Raw genomic sequence first — 22,896 nt, forward strand, 5'->3', positions numbered from 1 at the left:
ACTAAGGGGACTGGGCGTGTATATATAGGCATTGGGCGGAGTTAGAGGCGTGGCTTAGTGTCCAATAGATTTGCTGCACCGCCGCTGACAGTCTTTCTCCTTGGCCTTTCTAGAAGCCAGGAGGAGTGACTAGTCTGCATACTGCGGTCGCACATTCCGCTTACATTATTTTTGTGGCTTGCGTCATTGGGGACACGAGAAGGTCCTGGTTTGTTGGCTGCGCGGTTCTTCTGGGCCGCACATCTCCCCGTGTGAATGGAACGTGCCTCCGACAATATGGCATAAACCATAGGAGCCTTATTTTGCACCTTGACCCACTCCCCCTTTCTAGCTAAACCACCTCCCTTCCCCAAAGCCAAGGGGGGTCATTTATCGAAGGGGTTTTCCTCCGGATATGTTATCAATATCTAATCAGTGGGAATCCAACTCCGGTGAGCGTCGTGGCCTCCTCGCGGCTTACTGAGCACAGCGCCGTATGTTATATAGTGGCTGTGCTTGGTATCGCAGCTGCGCCCAGACCACGAGACTGACGAGCGTGATGTCTCTGGCCACTTCAAACAGCCGACTGACAAGGTTGCTGGGAGTCGGACTCCCACAGATCAGATATTGATGACCTATCAATATTAAACAACTGGAAAACCCCTTTAAGACTGGCTTTTTACATGGTATACTTTACCTCTGCTGGCACAAATAATTAAGAGGCGCACAAGTGAAATCTATGCCAGCTTGGTGTAGATCACTGGTACAATGTATGCCAGTTTCCTGGCATAGACTATAATACAGTATATGTGCCAGGCAGCTTGTACTCCACACATTTTAGAAATTAGCAATTTTGAGCGGAACTGAAAACCAGCAAAAAGTTGCAAAATTTGGGTTAAGTGGGGCCTTTGCCAAACTTTGCAACTTTTGATGTCAGTGGTCTGGCCTACGGGGGAGATAAAACGCCCCCCATAATAAATGTGCTTCCTCCAAATGAAGCCAAAATCTTGGTACATATAGGCTACTTTCACACTTGCGGCAGAGTGATCCGGCAAGCAGTTCCGTCGCCGGATCCGGCAAAACGTATGCCAACTGATGGCATTTGTAAGACTGATCAGGATCCTTATCAGTCTTAAAAATGCCTGATCCGTCAGAAAAATGCACTGGAAATGCCAGATCCGTCTTTCCGGTGTCATCCGGCAAAACGGATTCAGCATTTATTTTTTTCATCTTTTTTTCGGTCTGCACATGCGCAGACTGGAAGGACGGATCTGGCACTAATACATTTCTATGGGGAAAGATGCCAGGATCCGGCATTCAGGCAAGTCTTCAGTTTTTTGGGCCGGATATAAAACCGTAGCATGCTGCGGTTTTATCTTTTGCCTGATCAGTGAATGACTGAACTGAAAACATCCTGATGCATTGTGAACGGATTGCTCTCCATTCAGAATGCATGGGGATTTGCCTGATCAGTTCTTTTCCGGTATAGAGCCCCTGTGACGGAACTGTATGCCGGAAAAGAAAAACGCTAATGTAAAAGTAGCCTATAGTTTAGTAAATCCCCCACAGTTACCAAAAAACCACAGGACGCCGAATCTCCACGACATTTTTTATTGATATTGTTGATGTCAAACACAGTAAATGAGGAATATCTACGAGTAAGAAGTTCTGTATTTTTATAGGGCGGCGGACAATGCAAAGAAGCCGATAAATAGAGGATGAAAGGAGAACCAAACTGTTCAACTGAAGTAGTACAGACGGCGGGGTGGAGGAAGCTGTATCTGGAAGAAGCCCACCACGTGAGGAGCAACCGCGGTCTATAGGGTGGCCACCTCAGAACATCATGGACCTCACACCTGACGGTGGCCACCGCACAGACGAGGAGCTATGATTTAGGGAACACTCATGGTGACCAACGGTGGCCCACCACCGGACACAGGATCCATATTGCATTGTGACCGCCACCGCAGACTAGAACCATATCCTACTGAGACCACCACAGGAGACGAGGTGCGTACTCTACACCGAAAACGGGACAAGATCCAAAGTCTACAATGAACACAATATAAGTGACACGGTTTACACTGAAACCCCCCCTGCGGGACGAGATCCACGCCGGTGATTCCTTCTGCGAAATGATTATCAAACATTCTATGAAATATAATGAAAAACTTCAATGGTTCGAAAAAAAAAAAAAAAAAAACAGGACATGGCGTGCGCGCGTTATTTTAGTAGGCATCTCATAGGGCACCCGGAACACATGGGCCATAAGAACCTCATAGATGACTGGTTGATACGGTCACTTCCCTGATGCTCGCCTATGAGAAAACGTTCCACAGTTGGGATGGGTTCATTCTCTGCACTGCCCTTTACTAGCGACCGGAAACGCACGTCAAATGAAAAAAAAAAACGGTCACAATCGCGGCCTCCTCAGAGTTTAGTGTAGGATTTTGCGTAGTGTTGTGACGGGAACATGACAGAAATGTTAGTGCACCTTTAATCCATTCAGAATTTCTTGCCTATAGCAACCCATCAGCCATAACCCCACTGGATGCTACGATCGGCGTTTACTAGGAGCTGATCTTTTTATTTTCGCGTATTTCCTCGACCTGTTCACTAATAAGTTAAATAAATTAGGGATTAGGAAGGTCATATATTTAGTGTAACTTTTTAAGCCACTTGTTAGGGAGAAACACTCGAGATGGAGGACATGGAAGCTATGGAGGAGCAGCAGCAGATTCGGAAATCTACAAAGTGGATCAGGCGTAAAACCGCGATATGAAACCTTCTGCCCCTGCGTCACTGGTCCACCCGCGTGAGATACGAGCTAAGGCTCAAAAGCTTACCTCGTAGCGGCTGAAGAGGAAGGCTACGACATGGGCGCTGGAATGTACAATTGCAAACAACCAAAGACTCATTTTGCTAAAGGACCTCGCCTTGGTCCCGTTAAAGCAGCTCTCCGTACGTACTACTCTACCAAATGTTCTGCAGGAGTCTCTCCTGAAGGCACGCTACGAGAGGTGTTCGTCCACCTTTCCAGTCTTCGTGTTGTGGGAAGCCCTCCCTGGCAGTGGGACCGAAATCAAGGGTCACTGGAAGGATTTCAGCACTGGAATTCAAATTATTATTATTTTTTTACATTAATATTGCTATCCCCGAGAAATCACCTTTATGATAAACGTATATATATATCCTAGACTAACCCAACACTTAAGATATAATCTGCCGTAAGCGTCTGTGAAATGGACCCGTTCCTATAGAAGAAAAGCAAGTCCGTGTCCACCCCTGGGATCCAGCCAGCCTGAGCCCAAGCGGTAAGGGATACGTTTTATACTTGGTTTAGTGAGACTGCAAAGGAATGTGCACTAGCAATGTAAACGTTTCGATGAGGCCCACGAGATACTGGACCTCGCGGCGCTCTGTAGGCTGAAGCTCCACCACAGTGTTAGCCCAGGACTTAAAAAGTTAACCTGGAATCACGAGGACGAAAAGGGAAAATGGAAGCTTTAGCAAATATGTCCCCCGCCCCCTCCCCCTTTCCTATGCCACCTCCATTTCCAACTTTATCGTAAGACATGATTCCCCCGACATGCTTGTCTAAACCTTCCGACTGCCCCTCCTTTCCAACACACCCTAGTTGTTTTATCAGTTGTACCTTACTGCTAACCCGCCCACCCCCGATCCGACAACCCCCCTCCCCACGTTCACTGGTCTTCTTCCCCGTAAACGTCGTTTTGCTTGCGCTTCATATTCTCGAAATCAAAGTCTGTTCCGGTCATTCTCTTGTAGATGTCTTTGATGTCGTTGCACGTGGTCTCGAAGTGCGTGGTGGCGTCGTAGGAACAGGAGCAGAACACCTGCAGCAGAGAGAACAAGAAGCGGGTGAGATCACAAGACCGTGGAGCGTCCGTACCACCGCCCCAGGCTCTAGTGCAGTCTGAGCTGAGAAAATGATCCCTCTTAAAGGGGTGATCCAACCCCCTAATGCCTAGGCCCCTTTAGATAGGTTATACTTACCCCGCTCCTCGGCGTCGCTTCAGACACCCGCCGCTGCATCTCCCTGTCCCGCGGATCAAAACATCCGGGGATGGGGAGAGGGTTAGCCAATAGCAGGCCGCGGCGTGGATGAGCCTTCCTATTGTCGCGGGTGGTTCTAGGGAGGCTCGTCCCCCTCGCTGCCTGCTATTGGCTGCGACGGTGGCCGTGTGGGGAGCGATGCGAGTGCCGGGGTAAGTATAACCTAATAGAGGGGCCTGGGCTTTGGGGGGGTCATTATAGGGTTTGGATAACCCCTTTAATTTAGGCTCTAATAGAATTCAATGGAAAATGCTAAAGTGCATGTCACAAGCGGGTCAGACAAGACACGTGGTACGTCTGGTTGGTCGCGTTCACATCAGCGTTAGAGCCTCCGTCGCAGATTCAATCAAAAACATGGACCAAAATAGTTGCTATATTCTTCTAGGGTGTGTCCATTCTGCAGGAAAAAATCTGCCATGCCGAAAATCCACGATGAATACACGGCACAATCTGCACAGGCTGCGGATCCGTTGTGGATGCTCCTGCACATTTACCTCAGATTTTACCCTATGCATTAAAAATCCTGCAGGACAGTCTCCACGTGAATTGTTTTCTGCGGCCTGTGGATGATTGTCATTTTGTAAAGTCTAATCCACTCCGATGCTGCAGACTTGCTGCCCAGAATTCCACAGCAGAAAATCTGCATCCTTAAAGTGGGTTTTCCCGGATCCTACAGGGTTTTTAGGGTTGCCCACTCGTAAAGGGCCAAAAAAAGCAACAAATGAATGGATCCTCCCCTGTTGTGCTCTGGCGCTCGCTGCTATTTGTTTGTCTGGCAGGAGCGTTGACATTCTGTGCATACAGTTCACCACTGCAGCCACTCACTGGCCTCAGCAGAAACATCCAGTGCATGGCTACGGCTGCAGCGGTGACCCTTGCACAGCGGGAGGACCGGAGCACAGCCTTGGGTTGCTTGACTGTTAGATAACTCTGATAGCCCCTTTAATTACACATAAACTCACCCGTAGAAGAAAGGTTGTGACATCCTTACTTCCAAGAGTTGCGTGGATTGGACCCTCGGCTATTGATGGGACGTCACTTCTGCTGTGGACAAGGCCAGAACAATTCCTCTCCCTGGAGCATGTGCAGATGAGATGGATTTAGGGCTCCTTCACACGAGTAATAAGAGAGCCAAGCCCCGCTCCGGACAGCAGAGACACGTTGCGTTAACATGATCGATAATGCTCCGTGCCCCTCTGTGATCACAGTGAGATAAAGTTGTCACCGTGATTTTGTAGTAAAAAGATCACAGAAAGGTTCGGAGCATTATCGATCATGTTAATGCTCCGTGTCTCTGCTGTCCGGAGCGCGGCTTGTCTCTCTTTCACGCAGAGGATTCCACGCGCAGCATCCGCCCGTGTGAAAGAGCCCTTAGGCTTCTGCATGGGAGAGGAATCATTCTAACGCCATCCACAGCACCTTCATGGGCTGCAGAAGTGATGTTCCATCCATAGACCAGACAGGACACCTGGTGAAGGATGTGATATTGGATGGAAGCAGGATTTTTTAGAAAACCAGATCCACACAACTTCGCGACATTTAGTATACAAACTTTCTTCTACAGGCGAGTGATGAGTAATTAAGGTGGATTTTCGGGACCAACTGCGTCCTAAAAAATTCATTTACGATCTGCTACCTATCTGTATAGTACTAGACCACCGAATATGGTTATTTCACAGCAGATTTCACCCTCTGTGAACTGAATTTTGCCACAGATCCACCCCATCTGTACTCAACCTTCGCAGAAGGCACTTACCTGACTTTCGGAGCCATCTTCAGTGGGTTCATACAGATCGCTAATAGCAACAAATCTGCAATGAGAATATATATCGTTGAGATCAAACTGCACTACAGACATTGATTCCGTCACTGAAAACGACACCAAAAGACCTTGATCTGTTACAAGTCCCCTCATGAGCTCTACAGAGGAGAGCAGACGTATTCTGATCCTTGGCTTTTCTTAGCCGAGTGTTTGTATGAGCCACATCACTGCCGCCTCTACTACACTGGGATCTACTGGTCACCAGTTTAAGACTCCGTGAGGCCTAAGTCTAAGTTGGAGGCATTGGCAAGCTAAAAGTCTAAAAGAACGCGCCCGGTCCCTATATCCCTTCCAGTCACCCTGTAAATGCACTGTCCTATCCTTACTTCTGATCTATAGGCTCCAAGAGCTCCAGTGCCGGTTCAATCTCCTTCTCGGGCTCAGTTGTCTCTACCGTGGTGCTGACGATAGCAATGTATTTCCCTTGTGCCGCCACGTTGTGTGCATACGAAATCATGCAGACATAAATATCTGTAGGGGCAGATAAAGAGTTAAAAATCAGTGGCCACAATTAACAACTCCTCCTCGGGACATTTTCAATGCCACGTTGTATAATATCCACAGCCCCCTCTTACCAGATTTCCTGTTGACCTGGTTCTGTGGGATGATAATTTGGCAAGAGTTGGCATCATTGGTGTTCTTGATGGGATGGCTGAGGACGCAGATGACGCGGATCACCTGACCAGCCTTGCGCACTCGGTCGGAAACATAGCTGGGGTCACAGATCAGCTGCTTGCAACGCGCCACCTAAGAAAAACAGCCCGCAGGGTGCGTAAATGCACGTGTCCAATAGTGCACAACCACAGATACTGCAACATGAATGGGGCTGAGCTACAATACCAGACACAGCCCACGGACAAGAGTGCCACTGCTTCTAGAAGAAAAAGAGCACGCCTAGCTCTAAACCCACTAAACCAGGTGCAAGTACATTTTTGGCACCATGCAAACACAGGAAGACCATACAAACTCCATGTAGATCCCCCTTGGTTGCATCAAAACCCAGGACTCGGTGGAGCAACCACCAGCGCGACTATGACTCTCATGTCCTCTGTTTGAATGGATTGGCTTTCAAGAATTCCCAATTCTGCCCCTAGTCTATGGGACTGCAGACAATAAGCGAGCGCTGTACTCCACTAGCTCCGGTCATCCCGTAGAGTTTGACTGGAGTGTCACTACACAAACTGGGCCCATACAGGGGACACTGGACCCCTGTTCTCACCAGCGCCTGTGGATAGGTGATAAATTGCTATTCTGGGACACCCTCTACTAAAACACTTAACTTATGCCCATACACTGCTCAGATAGCCCACCTACCTCTAGTTACACCCAGAACTTACCTCCCCTTCTGACTTTACTCCAACGACTTTTCCTTTCTCCATCACAATCTCGTCCACGCACTTGTTTAACATGTACGTCCCGCCGTAGATGGCACTGAGCCTGTACGGAGGGAGGAGGAAGGGAGAGCAGCATTAGCTTCATTCACTGAGGGTTGAGATGGATGAGGATGGATTAACCCTTTAAATCCTGCCTTCATAACCGGTCCATTTCACAAGACAACTTTATGCTTGGCCCTAAACATCTCTCATTCAGACTGTTCATGTACGCCAACAAATGTAGTTTCCTAAGTATACTCTGCGGTGAATAAATCCATTGGGCCTGACGCATTTTTCGCTTTTAGCTTGGGTATTCCTTTAAAGCGGTATTCCCATCTGAACATGTGTCTGACAAATGTCTGATAAGTGCGAGTCTCACCTGTAGAACCTGCTCCTATCTCAAGAACAGGCCCCCACCATAATCAAGAGCAAACCGTGCATGCGTGGCATCCTTTAAATTCACTGCTATGGGACGAGCGAGCGCACTCGTCTGATTTTTGAAAGTCCCATAGCGTGGCCACCCCTCCATTAACCCTAGGCACGTTTGCGTTCCTGTCGACAGAGGACCGGTTCACAAAAGTGGGACCTACCGTATTGATATGCCATAAATCAGCGGTCCCCAACCGCCGCAGCCCAGGACCGGGCCCTGGAAGATTGTTTGCCGGGCCGTGGCAATACAGAGGAGCGGAGACGCCAGGCGCCTGCGCGCCCAACGTGCACATCACACACAGCGCGCAGCCGTACAGCGGGGAGGAAGGAGAGCGTTCCTTCCTTCCAACTGTGATGCCGGCCAGCCACTGCCACCAATGAGGAGAGAGTGGGCGGAGGAGGGGGGGACTGTGGCCACTGTGCCACCAGTGATAATTAACCAGAGGACCTTTTATGGGTCTGGACTTTATTAACTAAGTAACAGGACATGTACCACGGCACCCAGGGATCTCCATGCACTTACTATTATTCCTGGGCGCCACTCCGTTCTCCTGCTGTGGCCCCCGTTACCTTCTCCCGCGCTGTATGCTAATTACTACTATCGGAACATCGGGGAGGAGACATCAGCTTCTCTCCCTGGGCGTTCCTTCTCCCTGGCTGTAGCGCTGTCCAATCGCTGCGCAGTGCGTCACAGCCAGGGAGAAAAAACCTGTATAACACCAGCAAACGTAAGATTTCCCCCACCTGGCAAATCCTTGAGGCAGCTCACCCAGTCCATACAGAGGGTACAGATAGGGGCTCTTTCCGTATCTTGCCAGGGATTCGCTGTACAGCTTGATGCGATTGATGGTTTCCAGGCATGGCTGATCCAGATAACTAAAAAAAAGTGACGCAGAACAGTGGTGAGGGGAGCACATCCGTATGTACTTGGAAGCCATATTACACCTTGCATTAGTCCTTATAAGTTACAGTCACTTCTCATAAAAGTGCAGCCATTTTGAAGAACTAATGCACTTTTCTGATGAATTCCCTAAGATTTGGCAATGTCACTGAATCACTAGACATGAAACATGAGACCAAAGTAATGGATAAAGTGCGCGTGGCGCATCCCACTTACTCGTCGGTTCTATAGAGCGCCAGAGCGTGGCCTGTGAAGTCAATGACATCCTGCCCTAAGTCGAATTTCTTGTACACATCTCGCATGGTGGTGCTTTTCGGATCTACCCCTTCGAACGTCTTCGAGTCGTTCTCGTCGAAGTTGGCCACGAAGACCAGAAACTTGCGGAAGCGGCGTTTCTCAAACATCCCCATGAGGTCTGCAAAACGGAGACTGAAGGTAAAATCGACACCAGATCAGAGGCAGATAGAAAATCTAAGGCAATGTTGTGTGCCGTAGTGTACAGCAGGGGTCAGCAACCTCTGCCAGGCCAGATGTTGTAAAACTACAACTCTCAGCATGCTTCATTCATTTCTATGGGAGTTCAGAGAGCGGCAAAGCAAGTGTGCATGCTGGGAGTTGAAGTTTCACTGCGGCTGGAGTGCTTGATGATTCTAGGTATGGAGGGCCAGGTTCCTCGAGCGCTGTGTCCTGGGTACTTTCTTCCTTACAATTGTGGGTGACTACTTACTGGAGGCCAGGGCCTCGGTTTCGGTGGATGGGACCTTGTAGATCTTCCCTCCTTTGTACACGAAGCTTCCTTCAACGACTTTGAAGTCCAGGTAGCGAGTGACCTCAGTGTACAGCAGCATCTTCACCAGCTGGCCTGCAAACGGATAGAACAGGGTTATCACCACCACAACTCCCAGCAGGACGCCCAGAGATCAGGGTATCGAGAGGAGGCCTTAGCCAAGAGCAATATGAACTGGCAAAAGCAACAAAAAAACATCCTGCTGTGATTGTCAGGAGCCTCCTGCTTATGATGTATACAGCACAGCCATGCCCTAATATACTGTAGACCCCCATCATGAGCACTAGTGGCCCAGCAAGAGACCACGGAAGCTGCAGGGAGGTCAAACTCCTTCATGTCCACCCCTGATTGCAGGTGGAGTGGTTTTTGTTGTAACGCGGCTATCCTGTCGGTAATAACATAGGATCGGCTTTGTTAGTTCTTCTCACTGCTGCAATAAAAGCCACTCCACCTGCTAGGTACATGTTACGCCAGTTCTGCACTATTGACACATTAGTGAGAGCAAACAAGAGATTGAATTGTAAGGAGTGAGCGCAGAGAGGCGCAGACGGCTAACACTGTTGGTTTTGCTTGCACTAGCGATTAGTTTGTGGGGAAATTCTTCAGTCTGCAATATTCATTCATTTTCGGGCCCCCTTCTCTGCCCAAAATTCAGTTTACAACCTGCTCCTAGTTTCAAACTTCTCATGCTGACATGTCCCTTCCATGCTTGATCCGTGCGTCCAGGATGCTGCTGCCTTCACTAGCTCTCATGTACACAGCACAGCTTCACTACTGGACTAATGCAACACCTGTGTAATCACTAAGTTGGTAGCAAGCTAGGCTTACCCCATAGGTTCTTTACCAGGGCCCACCAGAAGGCTTGGCTTCAAGGGACTGAGGTTACGTCTGCGGAGTGAGGTAGCAGAAAACTGGTGTGAGCTTGCTAGAAGCAGACCTACCAGAATGACTGGGGCTGCAAAGATTAGTCAACTAGCTGACGAGGGGTTAATCCAGAAACAAGCCACAGTGAGAATACCAGGAAAATCAGTGGAAGCCAAATCAGCAGATAAGGGGTTAATCAAGAAAACAAGCCACAGTCCGATTGCCAGGAGGGCAACACAAATTACAGTCAAAATTACAGGCAAGTGGCAATCTGATCCTTCAATCCACCACCCAGCTCCCTGAATGGACACTGATCCAGACACCCGACGGGCTCCGCTCCAGCCTAATCGATGGGTCAACCAATGGGGTCTTGACTTGTTGGCACGTCAGCTCTCCCAGCACGGCCATGCACAGTATCTTGGCTATGTAAACTCCTGGCATTTATATTACAGTTTCTGGTGTACGACCTCCTCCCCCTCCCTGCCGGTATCTCTAACACTATGGTACTTTGGAGCAAAGCAGACAGAGCAAATGACCCCAGCCCTGAACTGAGAGGAGCCACAAGCATCAGATCTATATGAGAAGCAAAAGGGCAGCCAGCTATGTAAAGGTGTTGCACAGACTAACCGGCAGGAAAAAAGGGGCCGGACATTTTTAATGAAGACTATGGAAAAAGTTGCTTTTCGGAAGCAAATCAATCAAAAAAATATAAAATCATTGCAAATGTCTAAATGGATGAAACTGACGTCTAAAGCAAGGGGGGAGGGGCCTGACACAACGATTCTCTATGTGGTGTTCTTTGGATCCCGGTGTCCAGCATTAGGCATAAGCTGTACCCAACGTGTTCCTTTTATATTATTTCTATTGTATTGAAAGCATGGAATAGAAAAAAAAGGGAAAAAACTCTTTTCTCTCCAAGACCCAAACTCTTCCGTGTTTACCCAGTCCTTTCCTCTATATACTGATTAGGGGTCAGGAGAGGACGCCGCTTCCCCCGACTCGAGCAGAAGCAGGAAGCAGCTGGACACGGCAGACGATCCTGATAGGAATTTACACATGGTATGACAAAAAAGGGGGAAAAGGGTCGGCCCTATATAAAGATATAGGGCAAAGGATGTTTTTAGTTTTTTTTTATAAAAAAAAAATCCAGTTTGCTGAATTTATAGTTCCTCTGACAGTCCTTATAGACATTAAAGGGCTTCTGTCACCCCCCTAAAGTCATTTAATTTATTTTTTGGGCTACTTAAAATCCCGACTGAAGACCGGTACGGCGCAGGCGTGAAATTTTGAACGCAGACAGGGCCAGCCAGAGGACGATCGCGTTCGCTGGCCCTGTCAATCAACATGAGGAGGGGTGTCTTTATGAAAGGAGGATGCGGCTGCTACCAGCAAGTAACCGCCCTCTGTTTTTTTAAGAAACTACTGAACGAAAATGAGTAAGAGCATTATATATTGATATATCGCAGTATAAGGAATTTAAGTAGCCAAAAAATATATTAATGACTTTAGGGGGGTGACAGAAGCCCTTTAAAGGGGTTTTACAGCAGGAAAGTCAGAAAGAGTTAAAAATACTATAAAAAATCCAAGCAATACTCACCTTCCCCGATCCCCGACGCTGCTCCGGTCCCTGCTGCTCTCCGCTTCCTGCCATAGCTCGACCTGTGATCGGCTGAGCAGGGTTTTCTTGGTGATCCCAGCGAGCTGAGCCGAGACAGGAAATGCAGATCAGCAGGGACTGCAGCGGCGACGGAGTCAGGGAATAAAGGTAGGTTCGCACAGGGGATCCCGACGCATATTCATATGGCCGCGCTTATTTATTTTTTATTTCCTTGGGTAGGTGTCCGCACGTGGATTAGCCCCACTGAATGAGCCTAATCTGTGGTCGGATCCACAGCAAGACACACTACAAATCTGTCAGAAAACCTCTTCAGAGTCCATGCAAATGCACGTCACGTTTTTACAACATGTGAACACTCCACGATTTTGTTTTTAATTAACCATCCAGAAGACCCCTAAAACTAGTCATACGTGTTTGTCGGCAGATTCCACCTACCATCAGTCTAACATGTATGCATTTCTTCGGGAGATAAGCGGCATCCTATGTTTCTGGCAGCTGCTTATCCCTCAATGAAAAAAAACTAGTCTTACTAAACACAATGGAGGGCATTTATGAAGATTTTTACTACACTTTTTTACCCCTTTTTGTGACTTTTTAAAATCCTGTGTGACAATGATTTGTCGCAAAGGCGTTTTTACGCGGTGGCGGGGGTATGGCAGGAGCCGGGACTTCGGACCTGACAAATTTACTAACTTTTAGGCCTGGGTGTAAAAGAGGAGGGGAAACTACTGCATTCAGGGGCTGGAATAGTTTTCACTCCGGGCACACAGACTGCGAATCCTCTGGCAGCGCAGAGGGGAAACAAAGACTTTATAAATGACCCCCAATGTTTACAGGAGAGTGGGGGCTCGACAGATATGACTTCTCAGCCAAACATCTGGTGCTGGATGAGATTCTGGACGCGTTTTGCAGTTCTGTGGCCCTTTCTTTCCTCGGTGGGTGAGACAGCCCCTTCCCCCACCACGTGGCTCCAAGTGCAGGGAGGAATTAGAAGCTAATCTTCATAATTGTGCTGCGTGCTGACTGCACACATGTGAGCGGATCCACACAGCTGTAATCTAGGGATTTCCTCTTCGTGTTGCACAATTCGCCTTCCTGTTTTCGAATGGGGAAACCTTACAATTGGCTTCTTCCTCCCGGCCTGTGGTCAGTATGAGTGTAGACACAACCGTCGTACATTGAGGTAGGGTTCAGGACACTCATGCTTATCCTCAGGTCATCAATATCAGATCAATGGGGGTCTGACTTTCGGCACCCCTGCTAAACTGCTGTCATGCGACTGCTGCGTCCTCTTTATCATTTGCCTTGGTCGGTTTACTGAGTAGCAGCTTTACCCGTTCACCTGAATGGAACGAAGCTGCTATATCCTACTAAGTAGACGGCATGCAGGTAGATGGACCAAGGTACTGTATAGAACGAAGAGGCTGCAGCAAGTACATGGCCTCTTCGAACTGCTGACCCATTGATCTATGCGAGCGCTGCATCCTCTTTATTGCTTGCCTTGGTGGGGCTACTCAGTAGCAGCTTCGCCTGTTCACCTAAATGGAATGAATTTTCTATATCCTACTAAGTAGACAGAATACAGGTAGATGGACCGAGGTACTATAAACAACGAACAGGCTGCAGTGAGTACCTGGCCTGTTCGAACTACTGACCCACTGATCTATGCAAGTTCTGCATCCTCTTTATCTTTTGCCTTGATTGGTCTACTCAGTAGCAGCTTCGCCCGTTCAACCCTACTAAGTAGACGGCACGCAGGTAGATGAACTGAGGTACTATAAACAACGAACAGGCTGCAGCGAGTACCTGGCCCCTTCGAACTGCTGACCCACTGATCTATGAGAGTGCTGCGTCCTCTTTATAATTTGCCTTAGGGGGGCTACTCAGTAGCAGCTTCGCCTGTTCACCTGAATGGAATGAAGTTGCTATATCCTACTAAGTAGACGGCACGCAAGTAGATGGACTGATGTACTATAAACAATGAAGAGGCTGCAGCAAGCACCTGGCCCCTTCGAACTGCTGACCCACTGATCTGATAAGGATGATCCTGAGGACAGGTCATTTGTTTCCTGAAAAGGGAACTAGGATATAACCCATGGGGCCGGGAGGTAGAAGCAGGAGCCCTATAACACTACTGACTCACCATTAGCCATAAGAAATTTAGGGATCAGATCCACATTCCAGTCACGTCCCCTGCCCATGCTCTCGGGAGGTCCATCTGGGATCTCAAACCTTTTGTAGAGCTGGAGATAAAATACAAGGATCATGTTAAGGAGGAAACTTAATAAGAGACGGAAAAGAGGATACAACCTCCATGTACAAGGAGGAATGGACCCTAATGTATATGGTGTCGTGGCCCGTACCTCCTCCAGTGGGGTGATTGAGGAGCTCTCTCCTCCATAGTACGGGTTCCTGTCCATGTGCAGAACTTTCTTTCCATTAACAGACATGATGCCGGACAAAATACATTCCTGAAAAGTGGAAGGAGAAAAATATGAGCTGCCTGATACTGTACGGATGATCCTCAGAGTCTCATAGCAATGTTCGGTCAGCAGCATCTAGAATACATAGGACGGGATCTTAGGAGATCCGACGTGGTCCCTTACGTCCACTAGAAGTCATATGCACAAGCAAACCAGCACTATATGCTGCATCACCCTGCTCCCGGGCGCCGCGCTTAGCGGTAATCTGTGGCCAGAGCTTCCCATTCACCGCTGCAGCTGTGGGCTCTGTCTGTGTAGTTCTGAGGATCCACTCCACAGTTTCATCTCAGCCCTGGCCACAGCATGCTTACTGCAGTTTTTTTTGCAGCACTTCATTAAAGGGAACCTGTCGCCGGGATTTTGTGTATAGAGCAGAGGACATGGGCTGCTAGATGGCCGCTAGAACATCCGCAATACCCAGTCCCTATAGCTCTGTGTGCTTTTATTGTGTAAAAAAAAAAGATTTTTTACATCCGGAATGGGTATTGCGGATGTGCTAGCGGCAATCTAGCACCCCATGTCCTCAGCTCTATACACAAAATCACGGTGACAGGTTCCCTTTAAGGGCTGGCGCGCGTCACTTCCTGGGCTTTATGGGTTAGGTCATGTGACCTCCCTGACCAATCCTATCCCTCATGCGCATATATAAGTGGCTCAGCCCCCTTCCTAGATGCCTCAGTGTCAAGGTCCTTGTGTTTTGCTAAAGATCCTGATACTCACGTGTGTTCCTGACTTGTACTTCGTTCCTGGATTCTGCTAACCGTCTGATCCCTGCCTGCTTGTCTTGACTCTCCTGTTGCTGACCCGGATTGCCTGACCTGTACCTGTGCCGCCTGCCCTGACCTCTTGCCTGTCTGACTACGCCTCTGCCTCATCCTTCGGTCCTGCACTGTTGCTCCTGGTAACGACCCCGCCTGCCTGACTACGCTGGTACTTCTGTTACCTTTCTCCAGTACCTCCTGGTCCACCTGGACCAGCTGCCTCGTGTGTCTAGCCTCCTCAAGAGGTAGCGACCTGTGTTCCCCTTGGGAAAGTTTATCCCCACCATCAGGGGTACTGTGAAGAATCGAGCGGTTCACTGAGACAACGCTCTTAGGGGAGGTAGGACACGTGGCACAGTGGGTTCACACCCGCTGGTTCGTGACAGTACACTGAGGCCATGGCCCCGCTGGTCACCCCAAGCCTGTCGTTCAGGAATTATTACATGAAGTAAGGCACAAGAGCAAACGTCAGGATGTCATGATGCAGTTCATGCAAAATGTTGCTACTCGTCTGGATGCCATCTCTTCTCCAGCTACTGCAGGGTCGCCAGTCGCTGCTACTCCTGCTATTCCCACACCTGGTAAATCCGGATTTGTGTGCCGCCAGTGTGCAACTCTCGCTGTCATCACTCTATGGTGGAGATCCAAAAACCTGTTGTGGATACCTGAACCAGTGCCTGATCCACTTTGAGTTGTATGGGCAGAAGTTTCCCGCTGAGCGGTCCAAAGTTGCCTTCATTGTGTCCCTGCTGTCTGATGAGGCACTTGCTTGGGCAAATCCTATTTGGGAACATGGAGGTCCAGAGACCACTAATCTGCAGACTTTCCTGGCTACTTTCTGGCTGGTGTTTAAGGAGTCCGCCCGCACGTCCTCCGCTACATCAGCTCTGCTGCGTCTACGGCAGGGTTCGTCTGTGGGTCAGTACGCTATCCAATTTCGTACCCTGGCTGCCGAACTTGCATAGAACAATGAGGCTCTACTGGGGGTGTTCTGGGAGGGCCTTTCTGACCGGATTAAGGATGAATTAGCTGGTCGTGAAGGTCCGTCTACTCTGAATGACCTGATCACCTTGGCCACAAGGATAGATATGCGTTTCAGAGTACATTCTAAGGAGGTCGCATGCACCAGAAGACCACCTCGTTTGGCTCCATCCTTCCAGAGGCCGGTTCTTCCTCTAGTGTCCACCCCATCTGGAGAGCCAATGCAAATAGAGCGCCTTTGATTGCCTGACCAGGAACGTTTACGCCGCAAAGCAGAGACCCTGTCTAGGATTAGTTAGAGAGATGGTCCTAGGCAAGGAGAAGTCCTCTCCGAAACTTTCAGTTCCGGTGACTCTCTCTCACAAGGGAGTCACACTGTCTGTGCATGCATTCCTGGACTCTGGGTCTGCCGGTAATTTCATTCAGCAAGCTCTGGTCCATCAGTACCGGCTTCCTACTATCCGTCTACAAAGGCCTCTGTCAGTGGCTTCGTAAATGGACTACAACTCCCTGAACTTGTGCTCTCTGTTACTATGCCTTTTAAGTTGCAAATATTGGTTCTGCACTCAGAGATGATCTCCTTCTATGTGCTGCCAGCGTCCGTGAATCCGGTTATCCTTGGTCTTCCCCGGCTGAGTCTGCACACTCCAGTTCTGGACTGGCACTCCGGTCAGATTCTGCGTTGGGGATCTTCCTGCCAGTCCACCTGCTTATCAGATGTCCGACCTGCGTCCTCGCCTACTGTACCTGAAGACCTGCCTGGACTTCCGCAGAAGTATGCCAGTTTTATAGATGTCTTCAGTAAGAAAGAGACCCTGCCTCCGCATCGTCCATATGATTGACCTTCTGCCTGGTGCCACTCCTCCTCGTGGTCAAGTCTACCTACTCTCACTTCCTGAGACCCAAGCGATGTCTGATTACGTCAAGGAGAATCTCGAGAGAGGGTTTATCCGAAAGTCTACTTCACCAGCCGGTGCCGGGTTCTTCTTTGTGCAGAAGAAAGATGGTTCCTTACGGCCTTGTATTGACTATCAGGGTCTGAACAAGGTCACAGTCAAGAATCGATACCCTCTTCCGCTAATCTCCGAACTCTTTCACAGGATCCGGGGAGCTACGGTCTTCACAAAATTCGACCTGCGCGGTGCATACAACCTTATCCACATTCGAGAGAATGATGAGTGGAAGACTGCATTCAACACTCGTGATGGACACTACGAGTATCTCGTCATGCCCTTCGGTCTGTACAATGCTCCCACGGTATTCCAGGAGTTGGTAAACAATACCTCCCGGGACCTGCTCTATGGCTGCATGATAGTGTACCTGGACGATATACTGATCTATTCTCCAGATTTGACCACTCACCGAAAGCATGTACGATTAGTTTTACAGCGGTTGAGAGAGAATCGACTTTATGCCAAACTCGAGAAATGCATCTTTGAAAAATTTACCGTACCGTTCCTCGGATACATCATCTCGGATGCAGATGGATCCTGAGAAATTAAATGCAATGATGGACTGCCCCCCCCCCCCCCCCAGGGTCTTCGTGCTATACATCACTTTCTTGGATTTGCAAATTTTATTGTCAGTTCATCCAGAATTTTTCATCTCTTACATCTCCGATCTCTGCTCTCACCAGGAAAGGGGTGAATGCCAGAGACTGGACTGAGGCAGAGACCGCCTTCATCCAATTAAAAAGGTCCTTTGTTTCTACGTCACCCTGATGTCTCCTGCCAATTCTTTTTAGAAGTGGACTGCCTCCTCCATAGGACCCGGTGCTGTTTTACTACAAAAAGGTTCCAAGGGCAAGATGTTTACATGTGGATTCTTCTCCAAACTCTTCTCACCGGCTGAGAGGAATTACTGTATAGGAGACAGAGAGCATCTGACCATAAAACTTGCCTTGGAGGAGTGGCGTTATCTGTTGGAGGGGGCCCATCATCCGGTGATAATCTTCACCGACCACAAGAACCTTACATATCTGCAGACGGCCCAACGTCTGAACCGTCGCCAAGCCAGATAGGCACTCTTCTTCTCCCATTTTCATTTTGAGCTGCACTTTCGCCCGGCCAAGAGAACATCAAGGCGGATACTCTGTCTCGGTCATTTGACTTCTCCTGACCAGCAGGAGGAGCCCCAGTACATTGTAGATCCTGCTCGCTCAATCACAGTGGCTCCTGTCCTGGTAAAAGACATTCCTCCCGGGAAGACATTCGTGCAGATCTACAAAAGAAAACGTATTCTAGCTTGGGGGCACAACTCCAAACCGGCTGGTCACCCAGGGATCCGTAAGACCACAGAACTTTTGTCTTGCCACTACTGGTGGCCCACACTGTCAAATGATGTACATGATTATGTGTCTGCCTGCACCGTCTGTGCTCAGAATAAAGTCTCCAGGACCAAACCACCCGGGCTGTTGTTACCCCTTCCTGTTCCTCATGCCCCATGGCAACACATTGCCATGGACTTTGTTACAGATCTGCCCTCTTCTGCCGGATGTACAGCTATCCAGGTGGTGGTAGACCACTTCTCCAAGATGGCGCACTTTGTTCCTTTGGCTGGACTGCCCTTGGCTGCTGAACTTGCCAAACTGTTTGTGAGACACATATTCTGCTTGCATGGTCTACCTTGGCATATTGTGTCCGATCGCGGAGTCCAGTTTACCTCTAAACTCTGGAGAGCTATTTGCCGGCTGCTCGAAATTGAGCTGGACTTCTCTTCCAGTTATCATCCCCAGACCAACGGGCAAGTAGAGCGGGTCAATCAAATATTGGAGAACTATCTACGGCATTTTGTTTCAGCCCAACACGACAACTTTGTACAATTGCTACCTTGGGCTGAGTTCTCCTATGACAACCACACTAGTGAGTCTACTGGGTCCTCTTCCGTTCTTTGTCGTTTATGGTCAACACCCTCGTACTCCTCCTCGTCTGGAGATAAGGTATGGCTCTCCTCCAAAAACATCCGCTTAAGGATTCCCAGTATTAAGTTTGTTCCTAGGTTCCTTTGAAGTATTGAGGAGGATCAACGAAGTGACATATAAGTTGCGTCTGCGCCTCTCTCTGCGTATTCCTAATGCCTTCCACGTGTCCTTACTAAAACCAGCAGTCCTTAATCGCTGCTCTACGGCTCCTTCTACTCCAACTCCGGTATCTGAAGATTCTGACGAGACATTTGAGGTCAAAGACATCCTGGACATCAAGAAGACCTACTATCTGGTGGACTGGAAGGGCTTTGATCCTGAGGAGAGGTCTTGGGAGCCAGAGGAGAACATTCATGCTCCGGACCTGATAAAAAAGTTTCTGTCTCGTCGTGGTCCAGAGCGCCGTGCTTAGCGGTGATCTGTGGCCAGGGCTTCCCATTCACCGCTGCAGTCCTGGGCTCTGTGTAGATGCTGAGGTTCTGAGGATGCGCTCCACAGTTTCATCTCAGCACTGGCCACAGCATGCTTGCTGCTGTTTTTTTGCAGCACTTCTTTAAAGGGAACCTGTCACCAGGATTTTGTGCATAGAGCTGGGGACATGGGCTGCTAGATGGCCGCTAGGACATCCGCAATAGCCAGTCCCCATAGCTCTGTGTGCTTTTATTGTGTTAAAAAAACGTTTTGATCCATATGCAAATGAACCTGATATGAGTCCTGTGTCCGGAGATGAGTCCAATTTTCTGAGCGCAGCACCGCCCCGTGTCCTCCGAATCTCCTCCTTGCTGGCTGACGTCACGGAGCTGGAGCGCCGAAATCTTGCGATACGCGAGCTAGCGCATGCGTAGTTCGTTCCCTGTGCTGATGCCAGCACAGGGAATGAACATGATGCCAACACTGCGCATGCGCTAGCTCGCGCATCACAAGATTTCGGCGCTCCAGCTCTGTGACGTCAGCCAGCAAGGAGGAGATTCGGAGGAGTGCTGCACTCAGAGAGATGGACTCATCTCCGGACACAGGACTCATATCAGGTTTATTTGCATATGGATCAAAATGTTTTTTTAACACAATAAAAGCACACAGAGCTATGGGGACTGGGTATTGCAGATGTGCTAGCGGCCATCTAGCAGCCCATGTCCCCAGCTCTATGCACAAAATCCGGGTGACAGGTTCCCTTTAAAGGCCGATGCGTACCACTTCCTGGATTTTATGGGTTAGGTCATGTGACCTCCCTGACCAATCCTATCCCTCATGCGCATATATAAGTGGCTCAGCCCCCTTCCCAGATGCCTCGTGTCAAGGTCCTTGTGTCCTGCTAAGGTGCCTGATATTCACGTGTGTTCCTGGATTCTGCTACCCGTCTGATCCCTGCCTGCTTGCCTTGACTCTCCTGTTGCCGATCTGGATTGCCTGACCTGTACCTCTGCCGCCTGCCCTGACCTCTTGCCTGTCTGACTACGCCTCTGCCTTACTCTTCGGTCCTGCACTGTTGCTCCTGGTAACGACCCCGCCTGCCTGACTATGCTTGTTCTTCTGTTACCTTTCTCGGGTGCCTACCCTCCTCAAGAGGTAGCGACCTGGTGTTCCCCTCAGGAAAGTCTATCCCCCATCATCAGGGGTACAGAGAAGAATGGAGGGGTTCACTTATACAACGCCTTAGGGGAGGTAGGACACGTGGCACAGTGGGTTCACTCCCACCGTGCCCTGCTGTAGGCTGTCTGGGCATGCTGGGAGTTGTAGTTGACGTTACTGTTTGATTCCCTAGTGATGCCATGTTACTGTGTGATTCCATATAGTGACTCCATGTTACTGTGTGATTCTCTATAGTGACTCCATGTTACTGTGTGATTCTCTATAGTGACTCCATGTTACTGTGTGATTCTCTATACTGACTCCATGTTACTGTGTGATTCTCTATACTGACTCCATGTTACTGTGTGATTCTCTATAGTGACTCCATGTTACTGTGTGATTCTCTATAGTGACTCCATGTTACTGTGTGATTCTCTATACTGACTCCATGTTACTGTCTGATTCTCTATACTGACTCCATGTTACTGTGTGATTCTCTATACTGACTCCATGTTACTGTGTGATTCTCTATAGTGACTCCATGTTACTGTCTGATTCTCTATAGTGACTCCATGTTACTGTGTGATTCTCTATAGTGACTCCATGTTACTGTGTGATTCTCTATAGTGACTCCATGTTACTGTGTGATTCTCTATACTGACTCCATGTTACTGTGTGATTCTCTAGTGACTCCATGTTACTGTCTGATAATACTGACTCCATGTTACTGTCGGATTCTCTATAGTGACTCCATGTTACTGTGTGATTCTCTATAGTGACTCCATGTTACTGTCTGATTCTCTAGTGACTCCATGTTACTGTGTGATTCTCTATACTGACTCCATGTTACTGTCTGATTCTCTATAGTGACTCCATGTTACTGTGTGATTCTCTATAGTGACTCCATGTTACTGTGTGATTCTCTATACTGACTCCATGTTACTGTGTGATTCTCTATAGTGACTCCAGTCCCTGCTTTGTTACAAACCCTCCGTGCTGTTGCTGCGTGACAATGTGTCAGGCAGATTTGCATGGATTGATGTGTACAGCTGGATTTCCAGGATGTGAAATCCTCCCTGACAGTGAAACCTGAAGCCGGTGAGGGGGGCGGCCCTGCTGCAGCACATCCCCACCGGGGCACCCCCATAACCTACCAAACACACACCCCGATCCCCCCTCCAGGTGCCCGGTGCCCCCGTCACTTGCAGGGCGCTCTCCAAAAAGGGTGGGTTCTGCTTCGGCTGCAATTAACCTGTTCAGCACCAAGGAGAGAGCATGCCAAGGACAGCTGCATCCCTACAGGCCCCAGGGGCACCCCAAATAACTGGCAGAGGCGTTGGCATGGGCGCAAAAAACTGCAAAATCGAAACATCTGCATTCAAGCGATGGGCGCCAACCCCCAGGACATGGCACTGGATGCCAGGCAGGGCTGCATTACACATAATGTATGCATGGGCATATCTACTGCAGGGCAGTGCCAGGGGATTGCATTACATGATGAGCCCCACCATGGCAGTGCCCACAACCTACTGCACAATGAGAAGCGGCAGCCCCCGGGCTGTACTCACTGTCAGGCCGGTGCCCAGGACGATGACATCGTACTCCTCATCCATGGTGCAGGTGCCGCAGCCGGAGACGCCTCTGCCGAACACGACTCAGCAAAGCCGCAGCTGAGAAACGGAATGGACCAAAGATGGCTGCACGACAGCACCGCCCAGTCCGCCTCCGCGACGACAAGTAGTCCCCCTCCCGCAGCCCCTGCTGTATTATCGGGCGTGGAGGGGAGAAGAGGGGCGGGTGAGGGGCTGGAGGAGGTCTGGGTGTAGCCGGGGGGAGCGCAGGGTCCGGTCCTTCAGTGTGGAGGGAGCGGGGAGGTCTGTCATGTGAGGATGGACAGGGTGGATGACCTTGGTGATGCGGCTCCAGATGCGGATCACTGCGCGCCTGCATCATCCTCTGTGGAGATGCTCCCGTGTCCTGTATCCGTCCGTGTTATATAATGGGATGTGAGGCCGGGGCCCCTCAGCCCGGGCCCTGTGGCCCCCTGAGAGGAAGGACCCCCTATAAATACTCCACAGAGAGGGGTGACCCCCTATAAATACTCCTCAGAGAGGGGTGACCCCCTATAAATACTCCACAGAGAGGGGTGACCCCCCTATAAATACTCCTCAGAGAGGGGTGACCCCCTATAAATACTCCACAGAGAGGGGTGACCCCCTATAAATACTCCACAGAGAGGGGTGACCCCCTATAAATACTCCTCAGAGAGGGGTGACCCCCTATAAATACTCCACAGAGAGGGGTGACCCCCCCTATAAATACTCCACAGAGA

The 22,896-nt window shown here is 49.4% G+C and overlaps 1 protein-coding gene across 1 annotated transcript; it reads right to left on the bottom strand.

Moving 5' to 3' along the window:
- Nucleotides 1–1,574: 1,574 nt before the first annotated feature.
- On the bottom strand, nucleotides 1,575–22,402 carry GDI1 (GDP dissociation inhibitor 1). Its single transcript, XM_044306488.1, has 11 exons — nucleotides 22,133–22,402; nucleotides 14,214–14,321; nucleotides 13,994–14,093; nucleotides 9,309–9,443; nucleotides 8,798–8,996; nucleotides 8,425–8,556; nucleotides 7,216–7,315; nucleotides 6,454–6,625; nucleotides 6,205–6,349; nucleotides 5,813–5,867; nucleotides 1,575–3,836 (listed from the first exon to the last, which is right to left on the bottom strand). Exons 1-11 carry the CDS (start codon nucleotides 22,175–22,177, stop codon nucleotides 3,684–3,686), a joined length of 1,344 nt encoding a protein of 447 aa, XP_044162423.1. The 5' UTR covers nucleotides 22,178–22,402; the 3' UTR covers nucleotides 1,575–3,683.
- Between the last annotated feature and the right edge of the window lie 494 nt (nucleotides 22,403–22,896).

The sequence above is a fragment of the Bufo gargarizans genome, chromosome 9, assembly GCF_014858855.1.
Source record: "Bufo gargarizans isolate SCDJY-AF-19 chromosome 9, ASM1485885v1, whole genome shotgun sequence".
NCBI lineage: Eukaryota > Metazoa > Chordata > Amphibia > Anura > Bufonidae > Bufo > Bufo gargarizans.